This window comes from Oryzias latipes, chromosome 9, assembly GCF_053564925.1.
Source record: "Oryzias latipes strain Hd-rR chromosome 9, Olatipes_Hd-rR_3.1".
Lineage (NCBI taxonomy): Eukaryota > Metazoa > Chordata > Actinopteri > Beloniformes > Adrianichthyidae > Oryzias > Oryzias latipes.
In genome coordinates, this window is record NC_136245.1 from 18786161 (window position 1) to 18806680 (window position 20520).

The 20520-nt window shown below is 37.0% G+C and overlaps 1 protein-coding gene across 8 annotated transcripts in view; it reads left to right on the forward strand.

The window, feature by feature from the left end:
• Positions 1-20520, forward strand: part of mctp1a (multiple C2 domains, transmembrane 1a) — a 140344-nt gene that overhangs the window by 52437 nt on the left and 67387 nt on the right. For all 8 annotated transcript variants that reach the window (XM_078952866.1, XM_020706012.3, XM_004072648.5 and 5 more), the window contains exon 2: positions 7628-7748. In XM_078952866.1, the coding sequence (XP_078808992.1) occupies positions 7628-7748 (121 nt within the window). The remainder of the gene's footprint in view (positions 1-7627; positions 7749-20520) is intronic.

Sequence of the window (20520 nt, forward strand, 5' to 3'; positions counted from 1 at the left end):
CTACAGAGGAAGTTAAAATTGTGGGGGGGGCCAGCGAAAGGTGAGCACGGATGTTTCACCGTGCCCCCTCCACCAGACCCTCTCCACAAGGCCCTAGATGAATCAGAGTGTCTAATATGCAAGTAAAAAGCGGGGAGGAGGGCGGGTGCCAATGAGAACCCAGAGAGGGGCATCCCCAGTGAGCCCCGCCAGCATACCCCTCCCATCCAGTTCCCGGAGCCCTATGTGCCTGTGTGCAATATTTTTTTGGGTGAGAGCGTGGAGGAGCGGGCGGATGGGCACAACCGGGGGAGAAGGCTCCCCCGAGCGACCGGCCCCCCAGCCGGCCGCGGTAGGCGCCCCCCCTCCCAGAGCGGCCAGGCAGCCAGAAACGGCAAGCCAGCCGCAGTTGGAGGCCAGAGCCTCGTAGCGCCGAGAGACAGCCAGCAAGGAAGCGTCCCGGTGCCAGAACGGAGGGGTAGGGGGGCCAGCCCCACCATTCATACCCTGGCCTCCCTAAGGACTAGCACACCGCCCCCCCAGGCCCCCCCCCAAATAAATAAATAAAAAAATTAAATAATAATAATAATTAAATAAATAATAATAATAATAATGATAATAAAATAAACCCACCCAAGTGAACCCCTTAACCCCTGCTGTGACTGCGGCGTCGACCCCCGGGCGGCCAGGCCACGCGCCAACTACTGGCCACGGGTGAAACACCGGCCATGGGCAGACGACCCCAGGCCCCAGAGCCCCCTCCCCAGCCCCCGCCACGGCGACCAGCCACCCAGCACGGCACCCGGCCGCCGTTCCCGGTCAGCCGCACTGCCTACCCTGCGCCCAGAAGGCACCCGCCCAGGAACCCCTGCCAATTTGCCGGCAGAGTGTGCGCCCCCGCCACCACCCCACCCAGGCAACCAGAGCCCCGAGCCGGGAGAACGGCAGGCCCGGCAGAACACACCCCCCCAAACCCACCCCGGCCCACCCAACCAGCCAGGACCCGGCTCAACCTATCACCATCCCACCCCTTCTAGGTGATGTGACTAACCAGCTGGAGCCAGGGAGAGTCTGAAGCCGACAGGTTTTTTGTGGAGGACATTATCTCTAAACTAATATGCTCTGACATGAGGTTTCTGAAGTGGTTGATGCTAAGATTATTTTTAGATTTCCAGTTTAGGAGGATAGTTTTCTTTGCGATACATACAGCGGTGAGAACCATATAAGCCTTGTTAGATTCCATTTGGTTGTTATTCAGGTCACCTAATAAGCAGAATTTGGGGCAAGCAGGAATCTTATGATTAAACCAGATTGATAAATCCTCACAAACCTTACGCCAGAATGATTGGACAGGTGGACAGACCCACAGGGCATGCAAATAGTCGTCTATGTTGTTATCTATGCACTGTGTGCATATAGCAGACTAATTGAGACCCATTTTAAATAACCTCTGTCCGGTGTAGTGAGTTCTGTGGAGAACCTTGTATTGAATAAGTTGCAGATTAGGGCTTTTGGTCATATTAAAGGCATTCAAACAGATCTGTAGCCAAAATTGATCACTAGAATTCAATGATAGCTCAGACTCCCATTTTGTCATGGGTAAGTAAATTGTTTCATCTATGTCTGATAACATCTTATAAATTTTGGAGGTGAGTTTGGGATTTTCAAGGTCCATGAAATGTGTTACTGTAAGGGGAGGGTCTAGGTCTATTTGGGTCAGGCAGTATTTAGTGCTTATAGCTGATTTAAGCTGCTGATATTCTAGAAATTTGTTTATATTAATTCCATAGGTTGAGGATAATGTTGAGAGGGACATAAATTTTCTATTCTGAATTATATGCTGGAACTGCTGGATTCCTTTGTTCTTCCATGAAGCAAAATTAATCATGTTTTTGTTAATCAAAATGTCAGGGTTATTCCAAATGGGGGTAAGTTTACATGGAAATAATGTGAGGTTGTTTTTTTTAAGAAAATCCCACCAGGCTGTTAAGGATGAGCTGATGTTTAAACTTCTGAAGCATTTGTGTTGTTTCATTTTAGAACTGAAGAAAGGTAAATTAGAAATATCTAGGTTATCACAGAGATTTTGTTCAATGCCTAGCCAGGATTCATCTAGCACACCAGGATTCAGCCATTTTTGTACATAACACAATCTGTTCGCGGAGTAGTAGTCCTGGAAGTCTGGAAGGCCTAGTCCTCCTCTATCTTTAGGTTTTTTAATAGTTTTTAAACTGATCCGTGGGGGTTTACCTTCCCATAGGTATTGGGAAATGAATGAGTCTAATGATTTGAACCAAGTAATTGGAGGTTTACGAAGGAATCATTGAAAACAGGTAGTTAATTTTTGGGAGAATCGTCATTTTTATGGTTGCAACTCTCCCGATTAGAGAAATAGGTAGAGTTTTCCATCTAGTGAGATCAGCCTCGGTTGTTTTAAGTAGTTGGGTGTGGTTTAGCTTGAGTAGATCGGAAAGCCTAGAGGAGATATTTATACCTAAGTACTTTTTGTTGCCTGTTTGTATTTTAATAGATGACGGATTTAGATAATTGCAATTAATTGGTAGAATTGTGCTTTTAGACCAGTTTATGGAGTATTCTGAAACTGAGGAAAATCTATTAATTAGGGAGATTATATGGCAGATGGAAGATTGTGAATTTGGAGTAAATAGTAAAACATCATCTGCATAAAGACTTATTTTGTGTTCTAAATTTTTGGTTTGAATTCCTTCAATGTCTCGACTTTGCCTAATAGCAGCAGCTAGAGGTTCAATAAATAGTGCAAATAAAGACGGAGATAGTGGACAGCCTTGTCTGGTTCCTCTTTGTAAATTAAAGCTTGGAGATGTTTGATCATTTGTTCTGATACGAGCATTAGGAAAGGCATATAATATTTTAATCCAGTTAATAAATGATTTTCCAAAGCCAAATTTGTTCAGGGTGGCTATTAAAAATTCCCAGTTGACCCGATCAAATGCCTTTTCTGCGTCCAGTGACAAAATGGTTGCTTCTCGGTTGTTGATGGTTGTATAATCTATGAGGTTGATTAATCTGCGCATGTTGGTAGATGAATGTCTACCCTTTATAAAACCTGTTTGGTCAGGATGTATTAGAGAGGGAACTACCTTCTCCAGCCTACCTGCCAAAACTTTGCAGATTATTTTAAGATCTGCATTAATCAGCGATATGGGTCAATAGCTGGATGGTGATTTGGGATCTTTTCCAGGTTTCAGAAGTAAGATTATATTAGCAGAATTCATATTTGGAGGTAGATAATTGTTGTCCTTAATTTCTATTGTCATTCTGAGAAAAATGGGAGCTAAGATTTGCCAAAACTCTTTATAAAATTCTGCTGGGAAGCCGTCTGGTCCTGGGGCTTTTGTACTAGGCATGTTGGTTAATGCTTTATGTAGCTCTTCTTTAGTAAAAGGGGACTCCAGGGCTGTGATTTGTTCCTCTGTTGGTCTAGGCAAATCTATGCTATTGAGAAAACTGTTGATGTCATTGTCAGATTAATTTGGGATGAGTAGAGAGATTGGTAAAAGTTTTTAAAAACTGAATTTATTGAAGCTGGTTCATGTGTTGCATTTCCTGTTAGGTCTATGACTGATGAAATAGTTGTCTTCTCTTTGTTTATTTTGAGTTGATTTGCCAAATATTTCCCAGATTTATTACTGTGATCAAACCTCTCCAAGCATAGTCTCTGTAATAAAAACTGTGTTCTTTGATTAGTTATTTCATTTAATTCAATTCTTACTTTCCTTATTTGTTGTAGAGTTTGATCATCCGGGGAGTTGCTGTAGGTTTCCTCTAACAGTCTGATTTTTTGCTCTAAATCCACTAGTTTAGAGTTTTTCTTTTCTTTTTTTGTGGGATGAGAAGGCGATTATTTTTCCTCTTATGAGGAAGCTGAGGAATTTAAAGGCACATGATGATCCTGGTGTTGGCCAATCCAGGCAGCGCTTGCAGCGCTCCGCGTGCCTCTTTCCACCTGGCAGCCTGAGCCCCCTACCCCTCCCTTCCCCTACCCCTCCCTTCTCACACACTCGGCCACGTGTGAGAAGAGACAGGAGCAGCTGGATGGACGGCAGTTCATAGGTTTCAGGCTGTTAAAAACTCTGTGATAGAACAGATAATAGGAAACTGAGAGTGGCGCAGATTAGCACTGAGCCGCTGTCACCACCGTCCCCCTGTTAAATTTGCGGACAATTGCCCGCATTGCCTGTGCCTAAAACTGCCACTACCGCGCGCACCCCCTTGGCCCCACTATTTGAGACGCACTGACTTAGCTGAACTTCTGACCTTGTAATCATCTTGTCAAGTCGCACAGCTTGAACTTTGGGGTGTCCTTGAATATTTACATTTTGTTTGTTTAGGTATTTTGCAAATTATAGTTCAACCAGTACCTAAAAAAATCTGACAGTAAAACTAATTTTTTACATTAAAATTGGACATCAAATTGTATTTACTGCTTTAATGAAACCTTGATCAATGGTCATGTTACTACAAAGAATATATAAATAATTTGTGTTTGCTATTTTTAAGTGTTTTTCCCCCTGTCAGTTAATTTTTAGTTTGTTATTTTTAGTTTGCCTAAAATGGCATAATCATAATCAAAGGGTAGTGGTAACCCTTTGAAAAAGATAATTGGAGTCAGACTTTAAGCTTGACTGCGTTATACAAGAAGATTTTAGAAATGATTTTGTTTTGTTTTTGGCTTTGCTTAATACAGATCAATCACACTTGGTCTTTGTGAATGACTACACCTATTCTGAATAATTTTGCACCAAAATACACGATTAGCCTCCTGACCCAATACAAGACCTCTCCGGTCATCTGGATGCGGTCTGTTGTCAGTTCTGTACAGTCAAAACCAAACAGAGAGAAGTTCATTCAGCTTCTATGCTCCACATATCTGAAGCAGACTTCCAGAACATCTTATATTAGCTGAAACACAGAGTTGATTGAAATCAAGGATAAAGACCTACCTGTTCTCAGCGGCTTTAGTTTTTATAATTTATTTTGTTAATTTTTATTCAAAAGTCTACATCTGCACTGTTACTTTAAGCTTACTATAAATTCACTTCTTTTTAACTTTTTAAAATGTTTATTTCAATGATCTCTTCTTTAATATTTCTGTTGAATGTTTTTATTTTAATTTTAATACTATTTAATACTCTTTGTTTATCAGTAAATATGCAGCAACCTAGGTTTCAGTCCTCTGAAAAGGTTTTCTTTTATCATCTTCACCCCATTCTTCTTTTTCGGTTTTTATTTAGAGTTTTACTATAAATAGAAATATCTACACCCATTATTTCCACTTGTGCAGTCCTTTCTGTTATAGTTGATGTTTTTCTGTTCTGATGACAGATTAGAGAAAATGTTTAACAGATGTTCAATAGAAATTGGATGCACCAGATGCAGCATACTCTTGAATGCAGCTCTTAATTAAAAACTCAACATGTCACTTTTAAGAAGTGAGATTTATCATAACATTTCTTCAAAATACCGGTACTGCCACAAATGAACATTTAATGAAACCATGGTCAATGGTCTAAGAATGAATACTTAAGTAGTGTTTGCTGTTCATGTGTAAACCTGTTCTTTACTTTATGTGAAGCCTAATCTCATTAAGGGTTGTAATGTGAAGCTATGATAGATTCCGACTATTCTGTTTATTTTAAAACCTGTTGCTTATAAAAAAATAATTTACAAAAAACTGCATATTTCATATATATAATTAATTTTTATTATTTTTAGATTATGATAAAAGCATTACACAGAATGTAATTAAAATATATTTTAATATTTACCAACATATATTGACAGAATTGTCTTTTACACTAAGTACTAAACTTCATGACCTGAATCTGTGTTGCTAAAGAATAAATATAACTGATTTAAATTAATACCCAGATAATGATAAATTATATAAAGAAAATAAAAAACTACAAAATTAAGTAAAGAAAAACAGGGGTGGGATTATATAAATTCCCTTCCTCAAACTCCTTAAACAATTAATTAAACTCCATTTGACAGGCTTAATATATTATAGAATCATTGTGTCATGTTCTGTATGCACAAGAGTTAACGTGTCTATTTATAATTAAAGTAATAATTGTGTGGATTTATGTGTATAGATTTTCCAGCCAATTTCCTGACTAATTATATCAAGTTTGATATATCTGTGTATAGATAGATATATTTCTGCTGTTTGTCTTCTTTAGGTTTTTAGGCTTTTTTCATTTTGTTTTGATTGCGTGAAATAAATCATTTCCAAATCCAACTTAGATCTCAGTACTTTATTATTCTATGGTAATTTTTATATTTTATGAAACAGAGTTTTAATATAATGGCCTCAAAAATAACAACTCAATTTATTTATTTATTTATTTATTTATTTATTTTTGGTCTTGGTATCTGTCAACATATATTTATACTATGTTGTGTAATCACCTAAGATTACACAAGTTCGTCCCGGTTATTTTCTTTTATATAAGTCATTTTCTGCTTGAGCTAAAGGAAACATCCTCATAAGAAGGAGCTCATGTCTTTGACTGCATTGACTTGATAGAGAATTTTCTCAAGGGTTCTCCTCCTTCTTGTAGAAATTGCATTCATGCTGTAGCCTCTTAATCTCTTAACAATCTCCCAATGGCCTTTTTTGCTTTTCTTTGCTCTGTTTGAGCTATTATTAGCTCCGTCTTCTCCTAGGATTACTGTTGAGAAATGACGAATGTGCCCACACACTGGTTTTCCAATGAAAAGGTAAAGGAGGGTGGTGAAGTAACAAGTGAAAAAGATCAAGTAGAAGACTGTTGGATTTTGATTCAACATGCAAATGGGCTTTGCTGTTAGTCAATTGGAGCTTGCATTCAAAGTGCGGCACTGATCTCAGATTCGATGCCAATTACATGACCTGTCTAAGAGTCAAACTGTATGTTTAGAGGGGGCTGCATGTCTGCTCTGGTTAGTTGTTCGCATTCTTATAATTTGGTGGTTGGGGGAGATATTTGGGTGCCCACGTTTCTTCTGTCAGTCACGTCTAAGCTCTAAAGCTACACACACGCCCTTTTAGCATATAGTGTTTGCACAGGTCTGTTGCTACCTGATAATAGCACTTGTACTCGCAGTTTGAAGAGGCTTGATGCAAAATGTCAAAGTGGTGCAAATCTTGTAACTCTTGCTGTAGGCTTTTACATTTACAGCTCTATTCTGATACATGAATGACTTGGTCTGATATTTTGGGTGGGCACAAACCTCTAAAATTGATTTATTCTTCCTGATCAATGTTTTTTAAACGGTTGGCTATTCTGTATATTGAAAAGAACCATAATCATCCATCTTTACCATAGAGTCCCCGATTGGTCAAAGTTCATCTGGTTTAACTTTCGGCACACACTCAATGGCCATACGTTTTGTAAGGAGAGCCTGAAAAGGGACTTAAGAACTTGTGTAAGGATGTATGAAGAATAGAGTTCTGAACGTGGAAGCCCAAAACTCACATATGCGCACGTTTACATATACTTTTCATTGGAGGCAGTTGCTTGAACGTGTGTTTCCAAGCATAAGATTCACTTCTTATTTCCCTCACAATTCAACCAGAATCAGTGTCTTAATCAACTGTGTAATTTATTAACTTCTTTTACAGGGCATCAATGTAATGGGGCCCAGTAATGAAGAGGGCCCACCTGAACCTTCCTGTCCAGCCATGTACCAGCTGGATATTGTTCTAAAAAGGGGAAAAAACCTGGCTATTCGAGATCGAACAGGTAGGAGATCTGTTTATGCTTCTTGTTATCTCACTGGTGGTGAGGTTTATGTGGAAAGACAGAGTAAAGAGCTTTCTTTGTTCTCTATTCTCATTGATAAAATGAAAGTGACCCTATCTCTGGCTCATCTCTGCCTAGAAATTGCAAAATCACTGCACAGAAAGTCACTTTGACAAAGCCAATACCAAGTACTAAACTTTGTTAGTAAAGTACAGCTTTAATGTTTTGACACCAATTGTGAGCCTATAAGATAAGTGTCTACTTGTGTTGTGCTTGGAAAGCACATTATTTCTGTAAGGCTCATATACAGTATATTTTCAGACCTATTGATTAGTGTTTTTCATTCATTCATTCATTCATTCATTCATTCATTCATTCATTCATTCATTCATTCATTCATTCATTCAAAAAAAAAAGGATGAATGAATTGATTAGTGTACACCCCAGGAGAGATCGATCAATTTTTTTATAAAGCAGGTAATAAAATAACAGTATCACTGTATTCTGTATCAAAACACACATTTTTAATGCTCTTATGTGTCACTCTTAGAATGATTTTTTTCTTTCTTTATTTCTGTACAACACGGTTGTTTTCTGTATCATGTTTTAAATAGTTTACCAAACACTCCATGAGGTGTAAAACCGCAACACAGCAAATGTAATGTTTTTTATTTGATTTCAATGGATTCCTTTTTCTCTGTCAGTGTTTGTCTCACACATTTTTAATAGTCCTCTCATCTCAGTCAGAACTCTCTTGTCACAACATGTTTCACTAGCATCTGAGTGAGTCTATTGCCTAAGCTTCACATCAAAGCAGGAAAAGATTGGTACTTAATTTCCTGATTCATTTTAAGCATCAAACCTTGTTCTTTTTGGCCAACTGACCATTCAAGCATTGTGATCCAGATGTTTTGCTCAAGTTACTTTTAACTCTGTACTGCTGAAAAAAATGTGATTTTGACAGCTAAACCTGGACATCATTGATACAATTAGAATCACTCATTATTACTGTCTAAAGGGCTTGGATACCCTGAAGAAAAGTGTTTGTCAAATGCGTGACAGGAATCCTTGACTCTTTTTCTGCTTGTTTTTATTTCCCTCCATAGTTGTAGCAAGCAAAAACAAGCAAACATTTTCACATACATTTTCACTGACAGTGCAGGGAGTTTTACTAGAGGAAAAAGTCTCATTAGCTAACAGTAGTTGCCATGACAACAAATTGAAAAGAGCTGACCTGCTTTCCCTTTTCCATACCTACTTGTCCACCCAGATAATGAGCAGAGTTACACTGAAGCCACCTGTCTTGTCCTGAACCCATCAAGACAGCCCATTAGGGAGAGAAAGAGAAACCACCCATATCACAGAAAAATGGGGGGAAAAGAAGATGGAAAGTATTACGGTTTAGATTATTCGCATTCTTCTAAAACTCAATATTTTCTCAATCTATGTATTAACGCTTTAATACCGGAGATGTCGCAGGCAATGCATAATTCCTAACTCTTTGAATGTTTAAACACTTCCGTAATTTCGAAAGATTTTGTCAGAATGAGTTGGTTTATATTGATTGAGTAAGGATTATACTACTGTCAAGTGCTGCTTATTTAGCTTTCTCAGAGTTAGGATGATTTATTTCATGTAACTTGTGTCAACCACAAATTTTGCTTTTCTTAGAGTCTGAATTGGTTAGTTTATGTAAATTGTGTAAATACTTGAAGAGCGATGGTAATTGAAAGAACATCAACGCTGGAGCTAAAACTCTGGTGTTAAAGGGTAAATGCCCACTGATACAAATCAGATGTCAAAATATTTTTTAAGGCACTATTAATGCTGGGTCAATCACACAACTCAACACACCGCTCGTACTGTGTGCAAGAGCCCATTTTGAATCCAGAAGAGCAGTGTAGATTCATCCTACAATTGATGATATCTAAAAATGATCTACGTCTATAAAAATGTGAACATTTTTACACAAATGGGGCTATGACTAAACATCTCTTGGACAGTGCTCACATCGTTGCCTCTTGAACGCTTGTTTTTTTTTTTTTTTTTTTACTGTTGTGAGAGAATGTGAGTTTTTGAAAGCTGACATGTTTTTATTTTGGCCCTCATCAGCAAAATTCCTGAGGCAGTCTTGTCTTAGTTGTCAGACCTCAGCTGGAAACACATTACCCTTTGCCTGCCCCTCGACTGTGAGGTACTAGAAGGTTAGGCTTGTCAACAACCCAGGACAGAGAACAATTCAGAATAAAAAAATCTTCCGCACCCTTTGCCAATGTTTATTTTCATTCTGTTAAAAAAAAAAAAACTACTTATGTGCAACTTTAGCATCTGGTTTCTGTTTCTACACATAGGCAGTCACAGGCCTTCAAGCTTTACTTTCTGTCACTAGGCTCACCAATGAATACAATAGAACTCATTATGAAGAAAATTCCAGAAAATAAAGGCTCAGTTGAAAGTATTTTTCATGACTCAAGTTTAATGTTGAAGATGTTTTATCCAAAGGAACTTATTAGTAAGATTGCTTCAAATATTCACATTCATGCACTAAATATTGCATGCGGGATGAGGATAGCAGGAGTGCCCTGCCCAAAGATGACGGCCTAAATACTATAAATCCATGAATTCAACAAAAACCTGGTTATTTCAACAGCCAAAAAGATCTGATACCAAACTGAAGCAGTGACACTAACTCCAGAAAGTAATGAAGCTAACAGAAAGCAGCTGTGGTGAATTACAAATGAAAAGCAGGTGTGCGTTTGAAAGGCAATGGAATCCAAACAAATGAGGTAGACTTCCTGAACATAAAGGTCAATCTAAATTTGAATAAAAGAAAAGTAAAGAACTAAAATCCGAAATCCTTACAGAATATAACTCCTTATATTTCTACACTTAACGAGTGTTTAAAATTATTTCTTTTTCTTTTTGCCTTCATGATAACCAATGTAGTTCTACAGAAGAGGATTAGGGCCATGGAGAAAGAGGGGAAAAAAAAAAAGGACATAGAAAATTCTGACTTTAATCTCAGAATTATGTGCTACTGATGCATGTGAGCCACATCCTTCATTCGAGGAGCTGCAGGAGTGAAACCAACTAAATTGACGTCTGTAAGTGTTTTTTTTGCATTCTCAAGCCAACGCTTGCCGGAGGAGGTCATTTCGCTAATGGAAGAACAGAAGGTAAATAAAAAAAAGTAATTGTTTTTAACTGGATCTTGTAAATGAAAGGGCAGCATAGCCTGCTGGCCTTTACTATGCAAAGCCCTGCATGGCTGTTGCAGAAAAAGGGCTTTGTCCAGATGTGTTTAGCACTCCCATTGTCGTGCCTGTTTATATCAACAACTGCCTTAAAATCTCTTTTTTTTTTTTTTTTTTTTTTTTTATTTATTTTTTTTTTTTTATAGCCTTCAGAAAATACTCTCGATTGTCATGTTTTACTATGCATGATACCCACCCATCTTTACACAATACAATAACATTCAGTTTTCAGCCTTCTCTTCACGTGACACGTCTCTTTTTATTATATCATTGCCAAACAAACACCCTGCATACGACCTAATATAACCTTTCATAACATTTAATACAACACAGTTTTTGCTATTCTGTATTTGCGCGAGTTTAAATAATGGTCAGGAAATGGAAATCACAAGACACCTCAGAGTACCGTTGCGTATTCATGGGAACCGGTGTTTCTTCTTCGTGGAACAGAACCGCAGCAATGTGTTTACCCTTTTCAAAGCCCATTAGCATCCACATTAGCGACGCTATCGGCACCGTTAAAAACTTTATAGGGTACAGTTTCTTGTTTTTTTTTTTTTGTTTTTTTTTAACAGGGCGGGGGTTTTTGAAGCACCGGGAAGCTTGAATGTTAAGTCATCATGTACGTATATCTGCAATATCAGATGACTGACTCTTTTGTAGTCTTCTATTTTCTCTCAGCTGAATTTTCATAGTTCGTTCGGATTCACCTGTTTAACCACATTTGTCCAGTTTTAGTGGGCACATAAATGGCCACCAATTACATTTGTCAAATGTTTGCACACAGAAAGAAGCTTATCACTTTTTTGTATACGCTTCTTAAATGACTACTGGACTTTTTTTTTTTTTTTTTCTTCTATATGTTCTCTGTGACATCAAATAAAACTAATTTATTTTTTAAAACTAATTTATTTTTCTTTTGTGCAGATTGACAGTGATGTCATTGCTTTGGAGGATCTAGAAATGGCACTTCATATCCCTTACTGTGGAGTCTGCAACACGTCATTGTAGAAAAGAATTCCTTTTGCTGAGATTTCTTCTCATCAGATGCTAGCCTCTACATTATCTCACTGGACACTTGTTGTTATTTTTAAGCATTTATTTTGATGTTTTTTATTTATGTCATTTTATTGGAGCTATGGTAACAAGATAATTTAACTGTTATGGAATCGATCAAGTTTTATTTCATTCTGTTCTGTTATACATTTGGTCTAACTTTGGGTTTTTTGTTTGTTGCTATCACTGCTGTCAAGTAATCTTTATTTATTTTTTTAAATTTCTTTTTAATTTTGTGGTTTTTTTTTTTTCTTATATGTGCGATGGTACATATCTGAGAATACCTGCAGATAACTGACATCTTTTTCTTCTAATTTGAGTGTTTTTTCTTTTTTTATTCATCTTTTGAACCCGTTTGTCCCTTTTGGGATCACTGGGCTGCTGGAGCCTCTAGGCTCTTATTTCTGTGAAATTTAAAGAAATATGTATAATTAAACTCATTCTTTTCTCATTATTTTGTTACTTTTAATTTTCAGTATTTCCATAACAAATACATCAAATGATAGTAACCTAAGATCAATCAGTATTAAATCAACTACATTATCCTTATGAAATATTCAGTTGCTTGCATTACAAGTGTTCTGCCCTTGTAAATGTTGGGAACTCTTGTTTAACTCACCCATATGGTACTGTTATGAAACTGTTGCTCCTCTAAAATCTAAGAAGATAAGAATCAAACCCACGCCTCCTTGGAGAAATGAGGAAATTAAACAATTGAAGAGACGTTGCAGATCTGCCGAAAGACTTTGGAGAAAACACAAACTTGAAATAAACTATTATACCAAAACCAACTAAAACTATATAATCAAACAGTAAAGCAGACCAGAAATTCATATTTTGCGAACATCATTTCTGTAAATAAAAATAACCCCAGAATCCTTTTCACCACAATTGAATCTTTAACTCAAATGTGAATAAAAACACAATGCCAGCCTACGCCTCATTGTGTGAGGACTTTGCAGACCACTTCAGGAGCAAGATTGATTCTGTCAGAGTGAACATCATAAAAGGACAGAAAAGCCTTTTTATTGGCAATGTTGGCTTGATTTTACCTGAGGAAGCACTGGACAGTTTTGACCTGGTTGAAGCTGCAACACTTGGTCGAGTTTTCTCCCAAGTTAATCCAACAACTTGTTTTTTAGACCCCATCCTTCACTTTTTAAATCATTTTATGGGTCTTTTGAGAGTGAGATTTTAAATATCATGAACTCCTCTCTACAGACGGGTATTTTTCCTGCTGCCTTTAAAACGAAACAGTTACTCAAGAAAACGAATTTAGACCCTTCAGTTTTTAATAACTACAGACCTGTGTCCAACTTGTCATTTTTAAGTAAGGTTTTAGAAAAACTTGTTTTTATTCAGCTAAATGAGTTTCTCTTACAAAACATTTTTGGGATAAACCAGTCTGGCTTTAGGACGAACCACAGCACAGAGACAGCCTTGTTAAAAATTGTTAATGATCTCAGGTGTGCCTTGGATTCAGGTCAGATCTCAGTACTAGTTCTGTTAGATCTAAGTGCAGCATTTGATACTGTTGATCACCTGATCCTTGTAAACAGACTTAAAAGTCTTGGCCTTTCAGGGACTGTTCTCAAGTGGTTCGAGTCGTATCTCATGGAGAGAAGCTTTATGGTAAGCATGGACACACACTTTTCTGCAGTCCATGAAATTAATTGTGGTGTGCCTCAAGGTTCCATCCTGGGGCCCTTGCTTTTTAACATTTACATGCTTCCTCTGGGGAATGTCAGGAGCCACAACATCAGTTTTCATAGCTATGCTGATGATACCCAGCTGTACATAGCTATGTCTCCTGATGACACAAGACCAATAGAAGCACTTTTTAACTATATTTTAGATGTAAAATTATGGATGGCAAATAATTTTCTGCAGCTCAACCAGGAAAAAACTGAAATTTTAGTTATTGGTCCTGAAGCCAAGAGAGAGAAACAGTTTCTGAAGCTACAGGAACTTTCCTTAAGTCATTCGGAAGCAGTCAGAAACCTGGGCGTTATCTTTGACTCTAAGCTGACTTTTATCCCACATATAAAACAGGTGGTTAAAACTGGTTTTTATCATCTCAAAAATCTGGCTAGAGTCCGCCCACTGCTCTCTCTTGCTAATATGGAGATGCTAATGCATGCTTTTATCATGAGTAAAATTGATTACTGTAACGCCCTGCTTGCTGGTCTTCCAAAAACAAATATTAGGAACCTTCAGCTTCTCCAGAACTCTGCTGCACGAGTTCTTACAAAGACCAGGAGGCGAGCTCACATCACCCCAATTTTAAAATCCCTGCATTGGCTCCCCATATGCTTCAGGATTGATTTTAAGATACTTTTAACAGTTTTTAAATGTCTTAACGGTCTTGCGCTTTCTTATTTATCAGATCTTTTAGTAAGATATGAACCCTCGCGGACCCTGAGATCCTCTGGCACTGGTCTGTTAACCATTCCAACTGTAAAAACTAAAACCTATGGAGAAGCTGCATTTCAGCACTATAGTCCCCGTTTATGGAACAGTCTGCCAGAGAGCCTGAGAGCCGCAGAGAGCATTGATACTTTTAAGAAAAGGCTCAAGACCCATCTTTTTAACCTGGCTTTTAGCTAATTTTTATTTTTTATTTATTTATTTTAATACTTTTATTTATTTATTCAGTTATTTATCTATGTGTATTTTCTATTTTTATTTTATTTCTTTATCCATTTTATCTTGTTTTATGAACTTGAACCGGATTTTTAACGTGTTATTTTAATTTACCTTATTTCAACGTTTTATCGTTTTTATCAATATGTTTACTTTTTGATTCTCATTTTTATTCATTTTTATTTCCGGTGCTTCCTCAGCTGGAACCTCTCCCTCTGGGATGGCTGCTGTTCAGCCACTGCGGCTCTGGGTGGGGACCTGCATCACCGCTTAGCTGTGGTGGAGTGGTCCCCGCCTGTGATGTTGCATTTGGCTGTCTATGCGGCTGTTCACAGGGGGGGAGGTTCCAATTACTAGCGTTTCCCGCATCATGTTTTTGTGCTCAGCATATGTTTTACAGCCTATTTTTCATTGTCATTTCCCATCAGTTAGAGAGTGGGAGGTGTGAAAGGCATGGGGGGCTAGGTACGGGGAGGGGGACCCTATTATTTATTTTTTTATTTATTAATGCTTGCTTGTTTTTATATTTTGTTGTTTTAATGTAAAGCACTTTGTGTTATATTTTTATATGAAAAGTGCTTTATAAATAAAGTTTGATTTGATTTGATTTGAAAAAAGGTGTTATGGTTCCAATAAATTCATACAAAAACATTTCAGAAGAAAAACCTTTATTCGTACATTTTTATAGAAACATTCCAGTTTATAAATTATAACATTGCAACCATTTATCCCGTTTTGAACATTTACTGTTTAGTTTGTATTATGAAAAGTAAGTTACAAGGATGTACACTCACAGATTATGACTTATTTTTGTTTCTTTATACATGTGCTGTTTCTGTGTTGAAGGAAGCATGTTCCAATCCACCATGCTTCGACCACTCAAATCAATATTGTTTCTAATAACTGCTTTTAACTTAGAATGGTCTTATTTTCAAAATAAACTTCTCACAGCTGCACAATGACGTACTGGTTAGCATGCGTGCCTCATAGCAAGAGGGCGCTGGTTCAAAGTTTTCTGCAGCTTCTTCCATCAGTCCAAAACACTTGCATCATTAAAGTTGATTAATGTAAAGTGTGTGAATGGTGATTGTGTGTGTTTGTCTCTGTCCCAGAATTGCAATATCCTCCAAAGCGATGACATCAATCTGAACAAAAGAAAAATCTATTAATAATTTTGAAAAAAATCAATGTCTTTTATTTGTCACACTAGAAATATAGGAAAATAAGAATCTTCTTGTCTTAAAATTAAGTCTTGGCATCTGGAGTTCCATCTTTTTTTTCCAAGAAAGATTTGAAATCCAGATGCCAAGACTCAGTTTTAAGACATCACCTGGATAAATGAGAACTTTGACCAACATGGAGCTTCCATATTGCTGTGTGTAAACCTTTGACAACATTTGACACCTGGGAGAAATCGGGTGCAGCCGAATAGACTGTGAAAATGCATTCTTAGAAAATCCTGATCTACATTGAGTCAATTATCTGATTTATTTTGGAGAACAACCTGATGACGTTACATTGAAACTGTCCCTAACTCTCAAAACTACACCTGTCAAAAAATGAAAGCATATTCCCTGTAAATATTGTAGCAGCATCGATACACGTGATGTTAGCTTCGCTAATGTGGGTGTTAAAAATAATCAACAAATGGCTGTTTTTTCTGTCTGTACTCTCTGAGGAAGAGATGATGGTTGCCTTGGATACGCAACGCCACTCCGACATGTCATGTGACATCCGCAACTGCGCCTCCTGTACACTCACGCAAATGTCAAGGAAGCAAATCTGCATAGTTTGGTATTAAATGTTATAAAAATAGATACTCCTTAAACGGAGCACCGTCCTGCATGTCGGCCAATAAGACAATAAAAAGATATAAAACGACGTGACAGGACGCCTGAGAGCTAAATATTCTAATAAAGTCAAAATAAAGATTGGTGGCCTTTACAGTCACCCATACTTAGAAAACACAATATGTCGGATGAAAACAAGGCAGAATTCTGAGAAAAAAAGTCAGAATTCTGAGATTAGTCAGAATTTTCTATGCCCTTTTTTTTCTTTCTCCATGGCCCTAATCCTTTTCCGTATATTACTGTCTATGCAAATAAAGGAAGCAATATAAGCTTAAAAGAGAGTAGCTCATAATATTATAGTCATACTTTTTATTAGCAACTTTCACTGCATTTTATTTGAAGAAAAACAATTTTATAGCCCCCAAATCTAAATAAAATGATCAACAACTATAACTTCAATTTTTCTCTATTTTTATCTTTTGTCAATTGATTTTTTTAGATGTCTTGCATAACATATTCTGGTTTTGTTGCATACTTTGTAATATTTTAACAGGACAAATGATGCATTTGTCCTTTGAGCTACAATATGAACAGACTTTACTTGTTAGCTATAGTCACAGAATTCTGATTATGCTCATGCCAATGATCAATTATATACATTTTTTGGGTAATTTACAAAGTAAAACATTTTTTGTTTTGTTTTTTAGTTCCGATTTAAAAATATTGCTTGCATAACTGGACTTTCCTATATTATGGGATATTAGATGGTCTAATAATAAGTATAAGTGAAGATTCATTGCAGATATTTCATTTAGAGCATTGACTCTTCTCATAACAGGCACACTGCCGTGAGTAACATTAATTGCTTTGAAGTGTGTTTGGAGTTTATGTGCTACTCTGGTGATCAAGTGCCTCATCCTCACAGCCACTGGCCACTACATCCTTTCACAGATTGCATTCTGGGTAATGGGAACCCTCAGATCTGCAACCATCCGTCAGTGCTGACTTTACATCCAGCCCAGGTGCTCACAAACACTTCAGGGCTCACATTTGCAATCCCACACAAGTCACCTTAAATCTAAGTTGGATTTTCTCCAGATGTGCAAGTAAGGCATGAATAGAGTTTTATAGGGAGCTTGACTTTGTCTCTGTACATTTACTGTGCTCACATCTAGTGACAAGCAAGAGTGAGCCTCCACCACAGTGCAGCTCTTAAAACCAGTGTTTGACAGGCAGATGATTGATCTGCTCAGACTGTCAGGATTGTGCTTTCTAACATCTTAGTATTTTTAGATCACCAAAAAGTCCTCAATTTAGAGATTATTAATGCAATATTTTTAAATTACATAATGTAACAGTTTCTTTATAGTAATAGTTTTAGACTATAGGCATTATATAGTTCAAGATTCAAAGGGTTTATTATCATATGCACATTAAAAAACGGGTTTCCCTGTACAATGAAATTCTTACTTTGCTGTCTGTTCCGAATGTCAAGGTTAAGTTAAATAAAATAAAATAAAGATAAGAGTAGGATATATACAGGAAACTCTAAATTCACACATAACATTAATAAAATATAACTGTGCAAAAATAAAAATAAAAATACAAATGTCGTGCAAACCCAAAATGTGCAAGAACAGTAATAATAAACAATACTAGTTATGCAGTGCATTTGATTTTAGGCATTACTTTTCCATTTGTGCATATTTAAATACTGGATTTTTACTGCACCAGATTCTTCTAGCAATGTGAAGTGAAATCATTACTTTTTCTTTCCCAGAGGGCAGCAGTTATTTCAGGAGCGTCATCTCACACTGTCCTCTGAAGAGATGAAATTACATTTATTATCAATAAATAATTCAGAGCTATGTGTTTCATGTACTGACAGAGAAGCTATTGATCATGAATGTGGGAGGAGTATCTTCAGATTGATTATGACAATCAGTAAGCGGAATAGTTATTTGTTTGGAGATATGTGTGGGGAAAGAGGATTATGTTTTCATTTTTACCCCGTTAGCCATTAACAATCCATTTTGAATGGCTTACTTTTTCAATATATTGTGTCGAAAGGGAAGAGGAATTATTTGTTCATTTTTTTATTTTGTTTGACCTCCAGCACAGGTCTGCTTTTCCACTGACACCTGCATTATATCATATGAGAATGATGAATTCTGGTGCTTCTTATAATGACAAGTACTTGTCTAATAAAAATCTGAAAATACCACAGCTGAACACTGCTTGAGCTGTGAACTTTAATCTTTTGTCATTAATTTTCTAGTTTGTGTATAAAACATTTAATTCTTCAGTTTTGTCAGTGTTTGTTTGCATTATTGTGTACTATTATGATGTCCTTTTTATTTAAAATAACATTGGGAATTCAATAAAACCAATTAAGCATTGGGTACCTGCTTACAAGGTTCCTTCAGACAGAAAACATAGTATATAAATAATAAATAATGGTTTTTTTCAAATAAATTTGTAGTTGATGTGATGATTCATAGTTTAAAAACATTCCACTTATACTTATATTGTCTATACCCAAATTCCCACCCTAATCCCTAACTACTAAAAACGAAACAGTGCGGGACTATGTAGTTCCCTGCATTGTAAAAGCAATTTGGACAACATGCTCTCTACAGTTTTTTTTTATACGGCAAATATGACGTCATTGATTTCATGGAGTTAAAATCTAATTGAAATGAGCGTTTGCCACAATCATTTATGAATCCACTGTCTTCTGAAGATAAAAACTATGATGGTTTATTAAATTACACATTTAAATGAGATTTTTTGGCAAAAATTGTTCTAATTGTGGTCTATATTTGCCATTCTAGTGAGCATCCATGCACACTGGTTTTTCGCACAGACTTCTGGGAAATATATATGTATAAATATATATATATAAATATATATATGTATTTTGCAATAGTAGATTCAGACGGCGGGCTCCACGTGTTCTCCACGTGCATGTGTGGGTTTTCTCGCGGGACTCCGGCTTCCTCCCACCGTCCAAAAACATGATTCATAGGTTAATTGGTCACTCTAAATTGTCGATAGGTGTAAATGTGAGTGTGAATGGGTGTGTGATATGTGTGACCCTGCGACAGACTGGCGACCTGTCCAGGGTGTTTCCTGCCTTCGCCCATAAGTGGCCGGGATAGGCTCCAGCAGCCCCGTGACCCCAAAAGGGATAAACGGAAAAAAATAAATGAATGAAAAGATTCGTACAGCACTACAAAATAGCGAACACTCTATAGTGCACTATGTAGTGAGTAGGGAAGGAATTTGGACACAACCATTGTTTTTGCTATACATTTTCTACATTTTATTTTCTGTGTCCTGTTACCTCTCTACCGTGTCTACCTGTTATTTCTATGTGGTTCTAGTTTTAAAACTTTAAACTTTCAAACCGTTCTTTACACATTGCCACAGTTTCTTCCATCCATCCATGCATCCATCCATCCATTTTTCTAACCTGTTATATCCCTTTTGGGGTCATGGGGATGCCGGAGCCTGTCTGGCTACTGTTGGGCGAGGCGGGAAACAGCCTGGACAGGTCGCCAGTCTGTCACTGGGCACAGTTGCATACAGAGGCAAAATATGTTTTAGTGAGGCAGAAAAATTGAAAGATCTGGAATAAACAGCGTAACAAAAAATAATACAATTAAACAATCAATTGGAAACTGTCAACTGTACGTTTTATTAATTTCTGTTTATTTGTTTTTCTTGGAAAATGGTTTTAAACATGTGGGAATCCATCAGACAGATTTCTTTCTTGTGTTTTTTTTATTACGTTGTTTGGAGTTAAAAAAAACAGCTTCATGGAAAGTATATCAGTTGGTAATATGGAAAAATATTTTTTTTAAAGTACCGGTAAGTATAGAGAAAAATACACTTTCCCTCTGTTAAAATAAAAATAAAACAATAAATAAAACCATTAGAGCTGTAAAGTTTGAAAAGCCTGTGAGGGAATGTTGTGTTTTTGATAAATTCTATCAGCCCTAAAGCCACATTTAATGAAATTCCCAT